The sequence below is a fragment of the Mastacembelus armatus genome, unplaced genomic scaffold, assembly GCF_900324485.2.
Source record: "Mastacembelus armatus unplaced genomic scaffold, fMasArm1.2, whole genome shotgun sequence".
NCBI lineage: Eukaryota > Metazoa > Chordata > Actinopteri > Synbranchiformes > Mastacembelidae > Mastacembelus > Mastacembelus armatus.
Window position 1 is genome coordinate 2,274,396 of NW_022872938.1, and position 21,961 is coordinate 2,296,356.

General features: G+C 40.9%; 1 protein-coding gene across 5 annotated transcripts; it reads left to right on the top strand.

Moving 5' to 3' along the window:
* Nucleotides 1-1,340: 1,340 nt before the first annotated feature.
* klhl15 (kelch-like family member 15) lies at nt 1,341-19,984 on the top strand. 5 transcript variants are annotated; one of them, XM_026305782.1, is made up of 10 exons: nt 1,500-1,552; nt 2,909-2,996; nt 6,063-6,169; nt 6,789-6,927; nt 8,963-9,151; nt 10,494-10,718; nt 11,895-12,056; nt 12,891-13,100; nt 14,064-14,254; nt 14,428-19,984. In XM_026305782.1, exons 3-10 carry the CDS (start codon nt 6,150-6,152, stop codon nt 15,182-15,184), a joined length of 1,893 nt encoding a protein of 630 aa, XP_026161567.1. In that variant the 5' UTR covers nt 1,500-1,552; nt 2,909-2,996; nt 6,063-6,149; the 3' UTR covers nt 15,185-19,984. The 5 variants fall into 5 exon arrangements, with proteins under 5 accessions (XP_026161566.1, XP_026161571.1, XP_026161567.1 ...); XM_026305783.1 differs by lacking the exon at nt 1,500-1,552 and adding an exon at nt 1,559-2,128; XM_026305781.1 differs by lacking the exon at nt 6,063-6,169 and having other exon boundaries at nt 1,341-1,552.
* The last annotated feature ends 1,977 nt before the right edge of the window (nt 19,985-21,961 follow it).

A 21,961-nucleotide genomic window follows, 5' to 3' on the forward strand; every position in this document is an offset into this window, starting at 1 on the left:
GCTGCAGAGTTGGGATCTGCCTTGTGCAGTTTATTGCTTGTTTAATACCCTGAATCTTGTCATTAAAACTAAAGGAAACTCTTTGCATTTAGATGTTGAAATTAGTTCTGATGACAATGGAGACGGAGGGTTTGTTCATCTACTCACTGTAGCAAACATGGAACGTGAGGTGTTGATGATTTCAGAAAAATACATTTCTCTCTTTCTACGTAGAGTTTCACTGAACACACAACATCTGCTTATAAATGTCATAATGAACCTGGAGCCTTGATTTATGTCATTTTGGCCTTCCAGCACTCCCTTTCTGTGCCCTGACAGTGTCCTGGTGCTATCATTTATGTGTCTTTTCAGAACAACTGTAGGTCCAGCTGCATGTTTGGGAATTATGGACAGATCAAAAAAGAATTATCAGACAAAGCAACATCAATCTAGTCTAATCAAGTAAATTTTAGGTAGTATATACAATGTATACACTACATTTTTCTCACAGATTTTGGAAACTAGGAGACTGGGTATGAGAAAGTGCACGCCCAGGATGGAGAACTAACTGCCAAATGAGATTGTACATTTTTGGGTTATAACAGTATTATGGAATAATCTTTGTAAGGGAAGATCATTTGCATTAGTGTATAAAGAGTGGCCTCAGCCCAATAGGAACTGAGCAGCTGGGGATGTAACTGAGTGTATATGGGTGCTGCTCCTTTCCTTGCAAAGAAAGAAAACTTAAAAGACAATTTGGTCGGTCATTCTCTTTACTGCTCACCTCCGAGTTTTTGCCACAACGAACACACATAGATCAGTTTTAATTTTCTTAAATACCTGATTATATTGAGCATATTGAACATACTATTTTCAGTGCTTTTGCACTTACTTTTATTAATTTTGCAACTTATTTCCCAACTCCATCGTTTTGTACTTGTTTTGAGATTCTTATCATTGTGGCCTTTCGTGTGTGTGTGTGGGGGCTTATTTGTGTTCATTTTGCATCTCAGATTCTGATTCAGTGACCTATTCGCATGTGGGTCATGCTGTTTTGTGTCTCTTTGAGGTTATTTTGTGGAGTCTTTTAATAGCCATATCTCCTCATTACTATAAATACTAGGCTAAATTAATAAAAAAAATTGAAAAAAGTATTTACATCGTTTCTCAAATGTGAACACTCCCCCAGTTATTTTTTATATTGTCTTCAATAATGTTTGGAACTTTATTTAGCGTTATTAGATGTTAATGTTGTTTGTATTTTCGCACTGTATTTTTACTCCTCATTTGTTTGCAAACTGTAAAATAAACAATCTGGCACAACGTCCCCACAGTTCCGCCCAAAGCGGAAATGACGTCGCTGCAGAAAATGGCGTCGGCGGAGCCTGTGGACTGCTGTGGTTTAATTTAGGGCCGAGTGGGGGGTCTCTATCTATATGGCAGATGGACGATAACAGGGCAGTGCACTGCTGCTATCCGATTTCTTGATCCCGGAATCGAACCCGCAACTTCATGTCCGAAGGCGCCAGAGCTGCCTGGTCGAAGAGGGGTTGTGGGGATTCGCACCGCCGAGGTGAGACGGGGGATGTAGCGGCTAAGCTAACGCTGCTCCCCCGGTCGAGCAGTGTCCGAGCCCCCGTAGCTGCTGTCAGCACAGCTGGGAGTCGTGACAGTAAATCCGGCTGGTCGGACAGCTGACCGTGGAGGGAAATATCTTGATATGATGATCAATACGTGTTAAACATTAACCAGAGAGTTAGCTTAGCCAGAGCTGAGCCGTGAGCCTTTGTTTTGGCTCCAGGTGAGCAGCTAATTTCTCCCTGCTGCTGTTGGCAAGAACAAAGGCTGTAACGGAGGCGAGACTTGTTTCTGTCCCGCTGCTGTGCTGCCAGTGTCGGTGTGAATGTGGTTCAGTAGGTCAGAGTAAGACCAAAATAACACTAACAGCGTCGCCTTAAGCGTTACTGCTGCATACTGCCCCTCGGTCTGTCGTGGCTAACACCAACAAAAACAACCGAGCCGTGACAGGTTAACCACAAATTAGTATAACTGAGCTGTTTGTCAGCTCGGCTGCAGTAACAAGACTCAGTTTGCGCAGACTCTTTACTTTTTGTTTCCCTGAGGCAAACCAGGTCTGAGCCCCATACAGGTGATTACACACATTTACGACGCTGTTTCTGTCACTTATACCACGATTTTACTGTAAATACGTTGAATTTCTGTTGTGATGTCTAGTAACATAGCTCAACAGTGATGCTGTGGGTTATTAGATGAATAATAGCCAATGAAGTGATGATCAGTTGTTTTTTTGTAACTGATGCATATTTATAATCAGGAGAAAAGGACCAGTTTGTTGATCACACATTGACAGATGCCAAATATATGAAACAGATAAACAAGCCATTGCTTATCTGTTTCATTGTGGCTCAAACAATTAGTAACTAAATCAAGATCACTAGCAAATTTTAGAATAAATACTTTGTTAAAAGTTAAAGTTCATAAATAGTGTTGTTGTGTCTTATGCGTAAGTAAACTGCTTGTATTTTAAGGCATTAAGGCACGATTTATTTATTACATTTGTAAATCAGATATGTTAGGTTAAATAAGAAAGATTAACCCATAATGAAATAATTAGTTTTAGCCTTAAAAATAACATTTGTTGCCACTGTAGTTCAATACCTGCAGCACCCTTCCCCATGAGTTAGGAAACAAACAACTTCACATTCTTCACTTTCTTGGAATTTTAGAAGTATGTAGTTATCAAAATATGATTTTTACATAATCAAGCACTCAATCTTTCATGTATATTTATTATTTGTAATGAAATTGAAAAGCCGTAACCTGAAAAACCCCTGAATGAGACACAGATGTTGTGGTACTCTTCACTCCTCTTTCTCCTTCATTATGTGTTTTTTCTGTTTTCCCTTAGAACCAGGGAAACATAAACACAGGAAATGCGAGCGGCCCCTTAGTGCTCAGCTGTCAAAGCCTGTGATTACTCACCCAGGCTCCAAAAGGTATGACTTTAGACTCTTCACCATTGCTTCTTAAACCTGAGCAAGCCTCATTCTGTTACTGTTAACTCAGCATACACTGTACCCATCAATCCTCTCTTTCCTCCTCCCAGCCATCTGCTTTATTTCAATCCAATGCACACTGAGCTGACAGGGTACATGAGTGTTTTACGGTTAGAGTCGTTTGTTGGCACAGTGCTGAAGTCTTCTTTCAGCCAGAGTGAATCCCTTTTACCTCTATGACTGATGATATATAGCTGAGCATGACCTTAGTGCACAGGGGGGAAGGTCATTACAGCAGCACATTTGTTCTGTGTCCAGCACTAGTGATTTATAGAACTTACATGAACGAATAATAATGGTATTATGTACCATTTCATTTACAGCTAAAATGTTTTTATTACTGGGTGGCAGATTTAAAGGATGAGTCTAGTCATTTTCAATATTTTCAACACTCAGCATATAGAGGCTAAAACCATAAATGAATTGCATGTGCTTGCAGTTAATGTCTGTCTCTCTCCAACATGGATTAAGTGGTTCGTCTGTACTGTAGATCTCCATTGTTGTTCAAATTTGATTAAGAACACATCATAGACACACCACTGCAGTGGTAGACATGTTTTTGTTATTTTTTTTTTCATTTCAAAAACCCAGATCTAAATAGTTTTTAAAAATACTCCTGCTCCTGCTCTTCATCCTATTCTGCTCCAGACATTCTACCTTTCTTGAAAAACTGCAATCTGAATTTTAAGAGGATATGTGAAGTCTAAGTAGCATTTTACGTTTTTAAAAAATGTTTAGGTCTAAGGTTACATAATAAAGAATTGTGTCTTTAAATTCAGGTGTGTGTATGTGTTTGTTGCTGGTGTATTTTAATTGTTGAGTGAAAGAATAGTCTACAAAAGGAATGAAGAAGCTAATACAGGTTGGAGACTATCAGATTTTAGCTGTGAGCAGAGGAAATTCATTGTTGGTTTTAGTCTCTTTATGGGAACTGTTGAAAATAATGTTCATAGACAAAATGACTGGTCCTATCCCCCCAGGGGACTGTATCTCCAGTCCTGCTTCTTTTACAACTGTTCCTGCCGTTGCTGTCTGAACACACCTGATCTAGTTAATCGGCAGGGCAGGGACAGTTGGAAAACAAACAGGACAGTGGCCCTCAAGGCCTGGAGTTAGAGACCCCTGTAAAGGGTGTTTCTGGTTCATTATGACTTGATTAGAGGCTTGTTTCTGCAATTTTGGATAGCATTTGTAACAGTTCTATTAATGCTTTATTAATTCAAGTAATTGCTGAACCACAAAATAAATTACTGTGGAGACGTCTGGTCAACAATCAGACAAGATAAAACTGAAAGGTGTGTCAGGAGCCTTTTTTAAACAGGAAATTATGAGCACAAGTATATAAAGTGTAGTGGGCCAAAGTTGAAGAAGGGTATATCGCATAAACTTTAATAGTTGTTTATAACTGAGCAAGTTTTTTTTAACCTGGAGATTTGTTTGCAACCTGTATGACTGCCTGATTCGTGTGTGTATTTGAATGATTGGCAAATTTTCTTTTGCATTTGTAATAGTAGAGTTAAATCCAGAATTAGTTTTTGATTTTTCTATATTATTTTTAAATTATACAGTAAATTATGCTAGAAAGCGTTCAGCCATACACAGTTTATTTTTAAATTACAACTTAAATGTTTTTAACAACACAAAAACAAAAAATCATTGTGTTCAGAATTATTCATACCCTGTTTCAATAATCACTTGCAAAGCCTCTATTTGTAATCACAGCCTTCAAATGATTCCTGTAATTGCTCACAAGTTTATTACAAAAGTCTTTAGGAAGTTTTAAGCACTCGTTCTTTGCAAAACCTTCAAGATCCTTCAGGTTGTAAAGCCTCCTTGCTGCGACCCTTTTCTTGAATTCAACCCATAAGTTCTCAACGGGGTTGAGATCAGGACTTTGACTAGGCCATTCCAAAACATTCACATCATTGTCTTGCAACCATTTCTTCACCACTTTGGTCATATATTTTGGGTCGTTGTCCTGTTGGTAAGTCCAACACTCCCCCAGGTCCAGATTCTCAGCTGATTGCTTGATGTTTTCTTCAAGAATCTTGAGATATTGCTCTTTATTCATAATGCCTTCCACTTTAACTCAGTTGCCAGTACCACTTGCTGCAAAGCACCCCCAGAACATTAGGCTACCGCCCCTCTGCTTCATGGTGGTTTGTAGGCCTCATTTTTCTTTTGCCACACAGAAGCCACATCTCTGAGCTCAATCTTTATTTCATCTGGAGTGTCTGCCTTGATATATTCACACCAGTTGAGCTCAGTTCTGCCAGCAAAGCCTTTGTAGTAATTCTTGGATTGATCTGGACTTGTCACTGAATCTTTTTGCTAAACCGAGTTGACACTGTTGCCTTCCGACCCCGTCCATGGAGAATTTTCAAAGTGTTACACTTATTGTATTTTTTTACAATACTTTGCACGATTGAAACTAGCAGTTTAAATTTTTGTATCCTTTTCCTTCCGTTTGGGCATCAATAATCCTAGCTTGCAAGTCTTCACCATCCTGTTTGGTCTTTGGCATGACAGTTGCTGTGTTGATTCCAAAATGAAATTTAAAGAGCTACTCAACTTATATAGGGCAGAAAACTGGTCTTGAAAATTCAAGAAACATTTACAATGCTATTTAATACATTTCTGCCCAAAAAACATTAGTTTGTTGTAACATTTCATGGTTGGTTGACAATGATTACAAGAGGGTATGAATAAGTTTGGACGTAGTAATTTTTTGTTATCATTCTCTAAAAGGTGTTTGCTTGTGTAGTAATTCAGAACTAAATGGTGTGTGCTGTTGTTCATTCTATATTATTATCCCATTTTTTGGGTGGAGAGCTATTGTATAAATTTGAATGCTTCTTGCCTCTGTAGTTACATATGAATGTAATGTTCAGGAGTCCACATACTTTAGGCTGTGACTGAAGATGCCACAGTGTGCCTCACTGTGTGGATTATTTATTGCAGTCATTCATGCTTTAATGTGGCGGTTGTGTTGGCTTTGTCGTCCAGGTGATTGACGCTCAGAAAAGGGAGATTTTAGCATCTACTGGACACAAGGGGCACTGTCCTCTGATTGGCTCGGACAACCCCTCTGACATGCCCGTGGCCAATCAGAGGTAAGTGTGCTGTGTGCGCGTGTTCATTCACATTTTTTGTGAGTAATTGAGTTTGTGTAGGTGTGAAAGTAACTGTTTCTTTTTGCTACTCTCTCTTATGGGTGAAATTAAAAATATACATTTTGTGTGTGTGTGTGTGTGTGTGTGTATTTTTTAGTATGTGACTTGTGTACATATATATGTCTGTGTGTTTTCATACTGAAGATACTGATTAATGAAATGTAGGATGCTTTTTTTTCTCATGGATTTCCTCTATCTATATTTTCTATTAGTCTCACGGTGCTGCAGTGAAGTAGGGTATTTCCCCAGTGTGTGTGTGTGTGTGTGTGAGGAATCACACACAGTGCATTTAGCCGTGAAAGTGCAACAGCTTGTTAGGTTGCAGCTGCTGAAGAGCTGAGTTTTTAATGCTGAATGTCCTTGCAGAGTTGGAATTAATGTTTCAGCCCCACCAAACAACTTAATCTTTTCCTTGTCTTTGTGCTTTCATCCCTGCTTTATGTTCAGAGTAGATAAATGTGGACAGGTTTAGTTTTTAGACTTTATAGAAATGTTTTGACCCTTTCAGCCTGTCTCCCTTTCCCTTCATGCTGCTTTTTGCTCTCCTTCATGCCTCTAGGTGTGTTATGTCGGGGGCGGATGTGGAGGTGTACCTGTCCCAGGTGCACGATGGGAGTGTGTCATCTGGATTTCGGGCACTCTATGAGGAGCGTCTGCTTCTCGATGTCACACTGTTAATAGAGGAGCACCACTTCCAGGTACACCAATAAAGCTGAAAACACACATTTTAGAATTAAATTCTAATAAATAATAGATTTTCAGCTGTTTTATTCCTTGATGTGTTGAGATAATGATAACATGTATTTATTAGACAGTTTTGTGGAAGGAGACGTGTGATGCCTCTAGTCGGAACTGTGCAATTAATCAAATTTTGTTATCGATTTTGGGTCTCAACAATCACAAAAACTATGTAATTGAGGGAAAGAAATGATTATTCCGTTTTTCCAGTTATTTTGACCTGCGTTCTTAATGACGCGCATGTGCACTTTCACCGCTCCGGAAGCCCAAACTCTCTCAGCCTATACTGTTGTCGAAACAAGTCGCGTATGTGGTATCTGGTGGCGCTTAAAAATCAGCGTGGGTGAAGATGGAAAGAGGTGGAAATAGAGCAGCCACAGAAGTCTTTGGACAACAAAGGAGGTGGAAGCAATTCTGTTGTTTGGATTCGAAGAAGCGGACGTGGATCAAAAATGTATTATGTGCCTGATTCACTGATTCAAGATTTGCTACGTTGTGGTGTTGGCACCGCTATTTATGCATGGATATATTTTATATTATTTGTTTTAAGCAGAAATCATTGTTTTGTTCAATAAATGCAACATATTTCCAAAGTCAATGAGTAATCTTGTAAAATAATAGCGATTTCAATAATGGCCAAAATAATTGTGATAATGATTTTTTTTTTTTTTTTACATAATTGAACAGCCCTAGTTGGAACACACCTTTCTTTTTTTAAAGTATTATTTTTTTGGGCAGTTTTTGCCTTTATTTTGACAGGACAGTGTAGATAGACAGGAAGCCAAGGTAGAGAGGAGGGGAGGACATGCAGGTATACAGGCCTGCGTACATGGATGGGCACGCTACCACTACACCACCAGCGGCCCCCGGACCTGCCAATTCTGGTGTTCTCTGGTAAATGGCACTGCATGGTCTGGGGCTCTGAGCAAATCTCATAGTAGAGGAAGTTGGGGCTCATGGAGTCTGTTTCTGACAGGTTAGTCAGAATCATGTACACCAGTAGCCTGCTGGAGATTGTTTTTGTTGGGCTTTCCTAGAGAGAGCTCCTTCTGTTCCTTTGTGCACTAAGGAGCAGATATCAGTTCTGCTGCTGGGTTGTTGCCTTTCTACAGCCCTGTCCAGCTCTCCTGCTGTAATGGCCAGTCTCCTGGTATCACCTCCATGCTCTTGAGACTATGCTGGGAGACACAGCAAACCTTATGACTGCATAGATGGATGTGCCATCTTGGAGTTATTGGACTAGGTTTTTGCAAACCTTCACCCTGACTGGGCTGAAGTTACTGCCTCATGCTACCAATAGTAGCAGAAGCAAGGACACAAAAAGGACAGTAGCAAAACACAAAACTTGAGAAGAGTCAGTCAGGAAGGATAAGGAGAGAGCATTTGTCTGTGGCCACCACATTTAAAACCATTCCATTGCTGGGCGTTGTCTTGATTTTGCCTCTCCATTGCACCTGTTGTCAGTTTAATGTGCACCAAATTACGGTAATAAATTTTTGGGTCAATCCAGTGCTGCGAATGTTTTTTTTTAAGTTTTGCTTTTTTTCCTTTTTTTTTGCCCTCAGTTCCCTGACAAGCTTTGTACTGTAAATTTGCTAAACTATTAAAGCTGGGATTTTTTTTTTTCTAATGAAACAATGTACTATTGTGGTGATTCTAAAATAATTGAAGTAAACATGCACAGATGAACCATAACTTGTAGTACTCACATTGCATCTGTTGACGTAGATTGGTGGTATTACCTTTGGTCACTGAAACCTTTTCTGCAGTGTTAACATTTGACTCCTTTTTGTTCTGCTATCTTCACTAAAGCCAAAACGCGTCCAAACAACAGACATGGCATTTTTCTTTGGTTCTCGATTTGCTTAGTTGGCTCAGGATCTACGTTGCAGAGTGAACAGGGTGGAGTACACACAAAGTAGTATTATTTTAAGGGGACATTACAATGTTGAAAGATTTACAGACATGTGACTGTCCGCTCTGCTTCTCCTACAGGCCCACAAGGCGCTTCTGGCCACCCAGAGCGACTATTTCCGGGTCATGTTCACAGCAGACATGAGAGAGAGGGACCAGGACAAGATCCACATGAAAGGGCTGACAGCTGCTGGGTTTGGCCACATCCTCCGATTTATGTACTATGGCTCACTGGAGCTTAGTATGCCCACTGTTCAAGAGATCCTGCAGGTAACATCATACAAATTAATCATTCAACCACAATATTAAAACATTAGTAGGGTAAGTAAATAACATTAATTATCTAATCTTAGTGCTATTTATTAAAGGCTATATATATATATATATATATAAGTCAGCAAATAACTTGATGTGTTAGCAAAACAATAAAATGGGAAAGAGTAATAGTGCGTTCTCGCCCATGCCTTCAAAAATCTGGACCAGGACAACTCCCATTCATTTCAAAGGAGAACTGGTTTTGAAGCTGTGCCAACAGCAGGTGTTGTTGGCTGTTTCCAGTCTGCAACGGTCACTATCTACCAAAAGTGTCCAAGGAAGGACAGCTGAGATGACATGGTGGACAATGAATCTGTTATTCTGGATGTCCCACTGTCACAAGTTGCCAACTATTTGCCAACTTAAGTGAACTTGTGACAGTATGTTTCACATCTCCATATAGTTTTAGGATTGCAACTTCATTGAAATGTTAAAGCAACGGTAAAATGTAGCAACACTGTAATGTATTAATGAGGTTTCGGAAGCCAATGTTTTTAACAGTGCTGTGTAGGCGTTTGCCCTTACATATGAAAGATGCACCAGACTTGTTTCTTGAGCATGCAGAGAACTGGATGGGAACTTCAATGCAAAGGCCTTCTCGAGTAGAGCTTGTTTTGGATGTGCAGGTTGTATTTTTGGGTAATGTCTCAAAACACTTTTTGAAATGTTTTGTATTTCCACAGTATATCACCTCAGTGTTGCACATCTTACCCATGGTTTTGTTTTTGTAGAGCTCCCCACTCTCTCCATACTCTTGAAATCTGAAATGCACCCAGACATTTGCCTTAACATTGACATTGCATTCAGCAGAATAGCCTCTGTTGAGTAGCCATGTTGATGGATGATTCGCTCAACTCTTGTGTAGCCACATTTTGTTGCACAAAGAAGAAAAGCCTGAAGTGGTTATGAGAGAATAACAGGGTTAAAAGTCTAGTCTAGCTTCAAGCATCCATAGAAGGCATAAATTAATTGATTGATGTTGAGAATTTATAAATCGACTTTGAAAAATTCAAAGGAAGCACCTGCTGCTGACGTTCTGGTTTCTGATACCAGAGGAAGGTCAGAACCTGTTGGGAGGCATGTGGAGAACCTACACATTCTTCAGCAGGTGGTTTAATATTGTGGCTGATCAGTGTAGTAATGTAATTTATGCTAATATATTTAATTAAGATTGCAGATTGATTTTTAGGAGTTAAAGCATTTTCTGATATACAGGAGTATTCAAGAGTCAGTCTTTCAATTCACCATTTCAACACACTAACCAATCAAAATTCACCCTCTCCTCCTGTGCTGGCAGGCAGCCATGTATGTGCAGTTGACAGAGGCGGTGGAGTTCTGCTGCTCCTTCCTGCTCGCCAAGATCTGCCTGGAGAACTGTGCTGAGGTCATGCGCCTCCTGGAGGACTTCAGCGTGGGTGTGGAGGGTGTCCAGGAGCAGCTTGACAACTTTCTACTCAACAACTTTGTCCCTCTCATGAGCCGACCCGACTTCTTGTCCTACCTCAGTCTTGAGAGACTTCAGGTTTAGATTACTAACCAATTACTAACAACAAAGCTATGATTGTGCCAGTTGTTTTTTTTAAGTTTTAACCCAAGTAGTCTAAACGTCACAACTATCATATTATAAGCCATGTTGCTCTGTTTTAGAAATTTGGAATCAATCAAATTACTCTTGACATTTACATGAGTTGCATGAAATATACTTGAATTTCATATTAAGGTGAAATTGTCTTAGACTGTAGGAAATTTACTTCCAAAATCTGAAACTGTGTAGCATGTGATCAGCCAAATAATGATCAGCAATTACCATGCTGTTGAAACTTGAAAAGCTTACCCCCTTATCCACACCACAAGCGTATGAACCTCGTGAGACCACTCTTGTGTCTATCCTGGGCTCATGTTCACTCATGCATTGTAAGCACTTTGTTTACAAAAAGCACCCAGAGGAGACTTCAGAAACACATTGGAAAAGGCAACACTGCGGATCAAAACTCTCAAGAAACAACATTATAAAACCAATGATAAAACAAAAGAAAACAAAAACAAAGTTTTGGTGGAACTGTAGGAAAGAAAGCAAAGAAATATGATTTACCCCCCAAGTTATAATGCAAACAAACATGTAGGCAGTGTAAACGGCTGGATTGAATAAGATAGGAGCATATCATTTACATTTGTGTTTTAAAAAAAAAAAGTGTCTGCAGTGCTTGTGGTGTAGACGAGAAAACAAATGGTTATCGTCCTGAATTATTTTTCTTCTGATTCATTTATACAACACTTATGCTGTTTGTTAATAGCCACTTTACCTTTACCTTTCACTTTACCTGACACAAGCATATCCTGCTAATGCTTCAACATCACATCATACGAAAAGCTCAGTGAAAGTTTTGTTAGTGATCAGTGTGAAGTCAATAATGACCTTTTAATAAAGACGCACAGATCAGAAAACTGTGTAGCTCCTATCACTTAATGTATAATGAGCGTTGCTATTTCCTATTAGTAGACGGCACATTGTCTATAGTAGATTATAACATATATAGATTTATCACAGTGAAAGGAAAGAAAATGTTTATTTTGATGGATGTAGACTATGAATACTGTCACATAAACCTGACACTATTCATAGAGACCGATTTTTAAAAAAAAAAAAAAAAAAAAAAAGTTATTACAGTTTTGCTTTCATTTCGTTTTTCTGAACCAGGCATACCTGAACAGTGATGCTCTGAGTCGCTTCCCAGAAATCGAGCTGTATGAAGCTGTCCAGGCGTGGCTACGACATGACAGGCGGCGCTGGAGGCACACGGATACCATTGTACAGTCCATCCGCTTCTCGCTCATGACTCCTGCCAACATCTTTGAGAAGGTGAGTGTGCTTTCTGGATCTAGATATCTGTAGCTGAGGATAATAAAATTTTTAGTTAGTTTTCTTTTTTAATTTTTTTTATTTGTTGATCAGGAGAATATAGAAACTATTTTTAAATTGTGAAAGCGTATAGTTCTTTCTGTGACAGTAGTGCACAGGTTTCAAGCTGCATTAATTAATTTCTTTTCAGCCTATAAACGGTCTAATGAGATTCAAAACCATAAACCACTCCTAACCACTCTTTATCCCCTCTATCACATCCTATCATTTCCTAGCAACAGTGTGAGCTATAGATGCTTGGCTGGGACAAACTGTACAAAAAGCAGCCTCTAGTCTAAGGCTAGCATTAGCTGACTAACAATCAGTATCACAAGCTTTATGATACATACTTTATACATTAGGTTAACTAGAGGATGGATTTTTTTTTTTTTTAAATGTCATGTCTGTTTTGATGAGGAGATTCACAGCTCACACTGTTATGCTAACTGGACTGTGTCGACAAAACAACTGTGGCACACATGACACACATAACTCCTCTCTGTCTAGACTTTTGGCTGCAAAGAGCTCCTCCATGGCTGACTGATAGAAATAACTGCTCACAGCGTGAAATATGCTTCTTATAAGCTTTGCTGGGTGGCAGGCAGGGCAGATTTATAGACATATTTGTTAAAAACAGTTTAGAAAAGCTGGAATAACAACGAAACATATCTACGTAAGAGAATGTCATGCAGAGGGGTACTATAACCGGGTACTACAACACGTCCTAAAGTCTAAGTTAAATGATCTTTAACAATGTTGTCACTGTGACTTCCGTCCTCCTTTTCCTCCTCACAGGTGAAGACATCAGAGTTTTACCGTTACTCCAGACAGCTGAGGCAGGAGGTAGACCAGGCACTCAGCTATTTCCATGATGTCAACCAGCAGCCCCTGGTGGAAACACGCTCAAACCGCATCCGCTCCATCCGCCCGCAGATTGCTGTCTTCAGGGGAATGATCGGTCACAGCATGGTTAACAGCAAGATCCTGCTGCTGCAGCGTCCGAAGGTGCCTGCTCATTTTTCTGCCCAGGAGGGGCATGTTTTATTTTTTTAATTTAGTTAAGATAATTCTCATGTTAAGTATTGTGCTGGGGACGCCCCGATAGCCGAGTGGTTTCGGCGGCGCACCATATACATAAGTGTGTGCGCGACATCAGCGGTTTGTGTCCCGCTGCCGAAATTTGTCGCAGGTCTTCCCCCTCTCTCTTTCCCTGTTTCCACCATTTCCTGTTGACTTCTATGACCCACTTGAAAATAAAGGCTGAAAAGCCCCAAAATAACTTACCCTGTATATGTGCTCCATATACAGCTTGTAAATGCCAGTAACTCTGCTGCAGTGTGACTAAGATAGTTGGAAAAGTGCATGTATATCAGCAAACGTTTGTTCTGTTAGTGTTTCCATGAAACTGTTCTGCAGTTGACCATGACCTCTGACTTCTTTTTGAATACACAAAGACAACATGGCTTCACTACTAATCTTAAAGCACTACAAAGGTGGTTTGTAATCAAGGGAGTTTCCAGTGGGTTAAAGGAGCCTAATGAGTTGTGGTTGACTTGGACTTTCAAAGCATGCTACAAACATTTAAACTCATAAATTATGAATAAAACCAAAGTTGAGTTAAGACAGTTTAAGGGCAATCCTGACCAAACTAATAAACACACACAAAACTAAAATGAACATGAGCACCCAGGAGGAACTTACAGGGTTTTAAGCTTTCTTTTAACTAACAAGGGTAGTAACTGGACTAATCCACCAATTAGTCCTTTAAGAGTCTATTCCTGAATACCTTTGGGGCTTAACCAATGAATAGATTTAGCAAAAACAAAATTTATTTTGAACTGTTGCAGGAAAAAAAGTTAGTTTCTACTTGTTCTGTTGTACAATTGTGGTCCCTCACTCTAATCTGTTTGTATAATATGGATTGATCAGTGTCTGTCAGCTTCGCTAACTTGGGTTGTAATCCTTCAGGTGTGGTGGGAGCTGGAGGGACCTCAGGTGCCGTTGAGACCCGACTGTTTGGCTATCGTCAACAACTTTGCCTTCCTGTTAGGTGGAGAAGAACTGGGGCCGGACGGAGAGTTTCATGCCTCTTCCAAAGTCTACCGCTACGACCCTCGACAAAACTCCTGGTTACGCATGGCTGACATGTCTGTACCAAGGTTAGAGTAGCCCAACAATCTGTGCGTTTATACTGTAATACAAAAATGGCTTTGCTTTGTTTGTTATTGCATTTATTGTCACATCATATAGATATTTAGCTGTTTTTTGCCAACTCCCAACCCACCGTAATTAGTAACATTTTTTTTTATTATTATTATTTTTGGTGTTGCAGGTCGGAGTTTGCTGTGGGTGTCATCGGTAAGTTTATTTATGCCGTAGCAGGCCGTACACGAGATGAGACGTTCTATTCCACAGAGAGATATGACATAACAGAGGACCGCTGGGAGTTTGTGGACCCATATCCTGTAAACAAATATGGCCATGAGGGAACAGTCCTTAATGGGAAACTTTACATCACAGGGGGCATCACCTCCTCCTCCACCTCCAAACAGGTGTGTGTGTTTGATCCAGGGCGGGAAGCAGGAGGTGGAGGAGGAGGGAGCTCAGGTGGCTCGGACGCACACAGGACACGTGCGGGCCGAAGCTCGCTGCTGCCTGGCACTCACACCAGCTGCTGGGAGAACAAATCCAAAATGAACTATGCCCGGTGCTTCCATAAGATGATCTCTCACAATGGGAAGCTGTACGTGTTCGGGGGTGTGTGCGTAATCCTACGAGCTTCCTTCGAGTCGCAGGGCTGTCCGTCTACAGAGGTGTACGACCCTGAGACTGATGAGTGGACTATTCTCGCCTCCATGCCTATTGGTCGCAGCGGCCATGGGGTGGCAGTGCTAGACAGGCAGATTATGGTACTGGGTGGCCTGTGTTACAATGGCCACTACAGTGACTCTATCCTCACCTTTGATCCTGAAGAAAACAAGTGGAAGGAGGATGAGTATCCCAGGATGCCTTGCAAACTGGACGGTCTGCAGGTTTGCAGTCTGCACTTTCCAGAGTATGTGCTAGAGCATGTCAGGCGCTGCAGCTGAGGTCTGCTCCACAACAAAGTTCCTTTTTATAGACATAAGTATACACTGTTCAAGAACTGAAGTCTCCCACCAGGAGACTATGCTGACGCGCAGGCTTTCAGACCAGCACTAAACCTAAGGTGAGGAAAAGTTTGTTGTTCTTAATGAAGGAAATTGAAGTGTGGCATGGTCAGACATCATGTTAACAGTCAGCTTGAACATTTTCAGAATTAGCTTTCTCAGAAAATTGAGGAAAAAATTTGGGGATAAAAAGAGGTTTCCTTTTGGTGGTTCGTGTTTTGACTGTGGTCGGTTTCCTATTCTACTAGTCACCTACTGTATTTAGGATGTCCAGTTAGGCTTGCTGCAGCAACGCATTGGAAGCATCAGATTCACCCATATACAAAGGGACCTGTTTATTTAATTTCATCTTTATCACAGATCTTGTCTGATTTAGGTTTCTTTGCCTGTATCCTGAGATATCTTATTAGCCATTGACCTATTTAAATGCAAACATCCTGTATATCATTAATCAATTTGCTCTCTTTGAAAAATAGCATAGTAAAAGCCAAACATGGCTGCAGCTAATAAACTCAAATCATCCCCTATACAATATATAACTTGAAATTAAAGCATACAATCAGATTTTAAACAAAATATCATTGATAGTATATAATATGGTATAGCTAATCTTATACTATGTCTCCCAATATATAAAGCAGACCATAGGCGAAGGAGACCATCAGCCTCATGTGATCAGTGTTGCTGAGGCTCTAATCTGCTACCAGCTATAAACTGATTCATAAATTTCAGTGACCGGTTTTTGCTTCCAGTGCATTCTGGCTTTTATTCCTAATTCTTCTCTTCCAGATATTCACCATACTGTGCTCATGTTGATATAAGATCACTGTGTCTCTCTGTGCCCCCTGTCCTTCCTCATTCTCATGAGAGGTGTGTGTGTGTGTGTGTGTGTGTGTGTGTGTGTGTGTGTGTGTGTGTGTGTGTGTGTGTGTGTGTGTGTGTGTGTGTGTGTGTGTGTGTGTGTGTGTGTGTGTGTGTGTGAATGAACGAGAGCTAGTGCAAGACTAGAGGAGAAAACACTACATGGTACATGGGGGCTCATTCTATGTTTGCAATGCTGAAGATGGTGATGTATGTTGACAGTGATAGCGACTCGTACACCAGAGGGCGAAGGGTTTTTGTGTTTGTTTTGTTTTGTTTTTTTAGAGGTAAAGCATAGGAAATAAAGATCTTTCTCTCAGAGCAGTTTTGGATCTGTCTAGTCACTGGCAGTGCTTTATGTACTGTGGTCTACATTTCTTGCACTTTATCGGTTCTTATTTGTGGCTCTTGTTGGGTGTTAATGCAGTTTACCAACTAACCTTCCAAGGAGGTTTAGTATTACATCATGGGGTCGTTTATCTCTGTCTGAAATGAACCTTCTGGCTGACATGTCAGTAACTAAAACTGTACCCACTATTTAAATATGCAGCTAGGTGTAATATATATAAAAATATACTCTCCCCTCCCAAAGTATTGGAATTATGAGGCCTATTGCTTTATTTTTTGCTGTAGACTCTAAACATTTGGGTTTGACATCAAAAGATGAATATGAGACAAGAGATCAACATTTCAGCTTTTTTTTTCCAGGTATTTACATCTGGATCTGATACACAACTTAGAAGATTAAATTATTTGTAACGAAACACCAAATTTTTAGGTGAGCAAAAGTATTGGAACAGATGGACTTAAAATCATTTACAGTGAATCAGACTTAAGTTTAGTTTCAAATCATTTGCTTGCAATAACTGCATCAAGCCTGTGACCCACTGACATCACCAAACGTTTGCAATTTTCTTTTGTGATGCTTTTCCAGACATTCACTGCAGCCTCTTTCAGTTTGTTTTGGGGGGTTCAGTCTCCTCTTTAGCAGGTAAAATGCTGCTCTATAGGGTTTACGTCTGGAGACTGACTTGGCCACTTCTTGTCCCTGATGAACTCCTGTGTTGTTTGTTCTGCATGGTGAAGGTTCTCCCAATCAGTTTAGTTGCATCTGTCTGTCTGACAAAATGTTTCTGTACATGTCCGAGTTCATTTTGCTGCTGCCATCATGTTTTACATCATCAATGAAGATTAATGAGCCGTCCCAGAAGAAGCCATGCAAGCCCAAGCCATGGCATTACCTCCACTGTGTTACACAGGATCATGAGCAGATCCTTTCTTTCTCCAAACTTTAGGCTTTCCATCACTTTGGTAAAGATTCATCTTTGTCTCATCAGTCCATAAAACTTTGTCCCAGAATTTTTGAGGCTTGTCTCTTTACTTTTAGGCAAATTCCAGCCAGGCCTTCCTCTTCTTCTTGCTAAAGAGGGGTTTGCATCTTCTGGTGTAGCCTCTGTACTTTTGTTCATGAAGTCTTCTGCAAACAGTATATTGTGATACCTTCTCTCCAGCCCTCTGGAGATTGTTGCTGATGTTATTAACAATTGTTTTAGGGTCTTTCTTTTTCAGGACCTTCCAAATGCTTGGCCACTGGCTATGGTCAATGTTCTGATTGATTTCCATCTTTTGTCACCTTCACAATTTCTTGTTTTTCACCCATAGACAGTTTTGTGGTTTTCATGTTGGTTGCAGCTCTAACTATAAATGCAGTCTGCACAGGCAAAACCTAAATCTGAAACTGAGCGTAGACATTCAGCACTATTTATTGTTTGAATAGTCAATGTAATAGCCACACCTGGGCAACAAAACACATCTGTAATTCACATGTTCCAATATTTTTGCTCACATGAAAAATGGGTTGGTTCAAACATCAGGTGCAATCTTCTAAGTTGTATACTAGATCCAGATGTAAATACCTGGAAATAAAAGCTGAAATGTTGATCTCTTGTCCCCTGTTCATATTTTGATGTCAAACCCAAATGTTTTAAGTTTACAGCAAAAATAAAGGAATTGGCCTCACTTTTCTAATACTTTTGGAGGGGAGTGTATCTCATATACCTACAAATTTGTGTACACATCATGTCTGACATAAAATAAAACACTAGGTTCTGTATTTCAATTCAGTGTAACCGAGGTGTTTTAGCTGTGAAAACATTACCACCCAGTGTCTTTACCAGGAAATGCTGATTATTACAAGCATTTTAGCAGCTGTGTTAAGTTCAGACGCCTGGACTGCTTCAGTCATATCAGAAGCATTATTTGGCAGATGCAAAATTTCCCATAGCTTTCAGATTCAAGCTGTTCAGCACCTTGATCCTGCAGCCCAGCAAGCACTGCTCAATGACCAACATGATGGTTTGGACCTTGTTCTGTCTTTATTTATTTACATTTTGTAAAGAACCAACTGTGAAAAGGGCTAGAGCAGACACTGATGCAGTTCTTTCACCTATGTATTTATCATATTTATTTTCAGAGGTATTTCTTTTCCCTGAGCTATGCAGTAACAGTAGTAGAATTATTTTTAATGACAAAAATTTCATTGTCAACTGTTGCCTGTCCTCTCCACCTCAGCAGCACTGCATGTGGCTAATAAATAGATGCTCAGAGTACTGCCTTTCTTCCAGTGTAAATTCGCCAGATTGCCAAGAAGGTGTCTACAATGAAGTTGAGTTTACAGATTTATTAAGTCGGAAGTACAGACCATTTTGAAGGTGACATGTTTTTGAGGGATCAGACTAACACTCACGTTTTATCATTTTGTCCGTTGTTCTGCGTACCAGCAATGTCCCTTTTGTCCACACATACCTCTGAAATCCTGAGCTGCAGTTTTACAGTGTTATTACAATGCCACTGGAGTTTGTGTTTTTGAGGGAATCTTCAGTGCTTTGTATGAAACTTACATTATGTAAACTTCCCAATAATGCCTCTGCAGCAGTGTCTTTCACTGTCGATTTCATAATAACTAATTGAGAAAAATGTTTAAAAGGGAAAATGTTTTGTCAAGAAATTCTGTAACATAAGATCATATTTTAATTAATTTGATCATTACTTTTGTGATTAATGTAGTCTATAAAATGTATCACACTGATAAAGGTCTGTGATTTCTAATGTCACTGATGATAAAGAAAAGGAACAAATCCTTGCATTTGAGGAAATAGAACCAGCAAATCATTGGCATTTTTGCCTGTAAAGTGTTTTTTTGTTTGTTTGTTTTTTCTCAAAGAGATGATTACTTAGGTTGATGGGGCAGCTCTAAAATGTAGCCATAGCTCAATAATTTTGTAAACTAAGCTAACTGAAATTTAGTAAACCAAAGCTAAATTAAGTAAAAGGAAGAAAATATTTATGCTTCCTGCCAACCCTTTTTTTTTTCTATTTTTGTTTTTAGTCTTGTCATTTTTGTTTTTACATATTGTCAACCTTCAGAATAACAAGTGTCATATGAGGTACACACCAGTAATCACACTGAGAGGCACGCCTGGTTGCGAAACAAACCTCTTCAGCTCCATGTCCTCTTACATCTCTTGCCACTTTGCTTTGCGGCTGATATCAAGTACATCTCATCTGTCAGTCTGCTGTCCCCTCGCTGCCCCTCCTCTCATGTCGCTGACAGACAAGAAAAATTTAACTGGTCAGATACTACTGTCCTGATTTTAGGCACATTCAGTCATAGCATAGCATCCTTTAGTCCATCAGTCTTCAGTCTCTCAGTAGGAAAACAGAATAGAGGATTTAAAAGAAAAAACATATCTTCCTATAATGACTGTATCTGAAAAAGAGTAAAAATAAATTAACATATCTTATAATCTGAGTAGACACTGTTTCAAAGCAATTTGTAACTTCTTTCCAGAAATAAATGTTCATATTGATCAACTTTCATCTGGTTTTCTGAGTCTTTTATATCTGTTCTCTGGTTCTTCTTAACACTATAGAACTGCCAAGGGGTAATTTTTATCCCTCCTGTTTTAAAATGCCTGTAACTGTCAAAAGTCCTATTTATCTCAGTGCATGACTTTTCCTAAAATGGTGTTATTCATTATCTAGTGAATTATGTTATGTTGGGGGGTGGAGTTAAAAGAAAATTATGAGCATAACAGCTGAGGTGTCAATTTTACCCCTAACAGAACCCGTTGCCTAACTGTATAGGCGCTGTCTAACACTGTGCTCAACTTTCACACTATATGCCTGGTTGCTCAGCAACACGTCTTGTTAGCTCCAGCTATGTTTGCCAGATTACCTAATTAACAGGTTCTGTCTCATTGGTGCGCAGCCCTCTGGGCTATCGCTATGGATCATATCCCCTCTTCGCACCTGCGCACTGAAGAGAAATTAATTTACGCCCACCCGGAGTGGGCCCCCCTCGCCCGAACCGGGTGTCCACACGTCTCACATTTTCAGCTCCCATATATAAGGCGGCGGTTCGGGCAAGCTCTTTCCTTTCTTTTCTTCAGCCCTAGGCACTGAGAACAAGATCTTCGAACAATATGACTTGTGGCAAGTGTGGTACCAGCTACATCTTCAGGAACGACCTGCACCCCCACTGCATGGGAGCAGAACACGCCGGCAGAGCCCTCACTCCAAGGGCGAACTGCACGTTCTACAAGCAGCTGCCCCTCGAGGCACTCCGCCAGAGAGCAGACTTTTTCATTCTTGTCGCATTCTTCCTGGCAGACCGAGGAAACTCCTGGCCCGGATGACGACCTCGAACCCATCCTGGAATTAGCCTTGGACCCAGAGTCAGACGACTCTGCCTCCTTACTACGCCATTCACCGGACAGCCTGGCCTCTCTGTTTGGAGCAAAGTGCGTGCTACGGGACGTGCTAGCTGCTAAGCTAGCGGACAGGTCCAATCAGCACATCTTCCAGACCGCCGCTGCAGCTAATAACATCTCCGTCCTGGTTCACTCCCTGTCCGAGCTTGCGGTGGGCCCCCGAGGCCCTCCCACCTTAATCGCTCAGAGGAGGTTAGCAAGATGGCGGGCACTATTCTGTCTCTCTGCGCCCCCATTGCTGTGGGAGCGGCCCGCATTGCCACGTGGCAGATGATGGCGCACCGGGATATTTGGCTGCACGTCTCTCCCATCCCAGAGACTGTGAGGAAGGATTTGTTGGAGGGTCCCATTAGCCGTGACAGCTTATTGATGTTTGGACACTTCCAGGAGCTGGTTGAGGAGCGCCAATACGCTGCAGATGAGGTTTCGACGCCATGTGACGGCCCCACCTTGCACCCCTTGGGCAGGGCGTGGGCGCCATGATTATCACCCAAGGGCGAGACATCCCACCGGGTCCTGAACTCCCACTCCCGGTCACCCCCCTCGACCAGCGGTCACTACGGCTCTGACTCCTTCCTCCTCGGACCAGATGTCTCCAGCTCCTGGTCTACCCCGGTGCAGGCATTGCGAGACGCACCGCTAGATGGACAAGCTCACCCACAGCGGCCATACTCTTCAGTTTGCACAGCCCCCTATGCCATTCAGCGGGGCAATAGACACTCGCCTCACCATGTCAGCGCATGCGTGGGGGTTGCTAACAGAGATACAAGATCTGTTATCAAAGGGAGTTGTTTCTGTTGTTCGACCGGTGGATGTGACCGGTGGAACAATAGAAACAACTCGGTGGATTTTATTCCCGTTATTTCCTGGTTCTCAAAATATCGGGAGAGATGAGGCCCGTCCTAGATCTGATGCGTCTCAACAAATCAATGCAGGTCAGGAGATTTCACGTTAACAACGGCCCATCTCGATCTATCGACTGGTTCACGTCAATAGATCAGAAGGACACGTATTTCCACATCTCCATCACTCCCCAATACAGGGAATTCTTCCGTTTCCAGGGGACCAGCTACCAGTACAACCG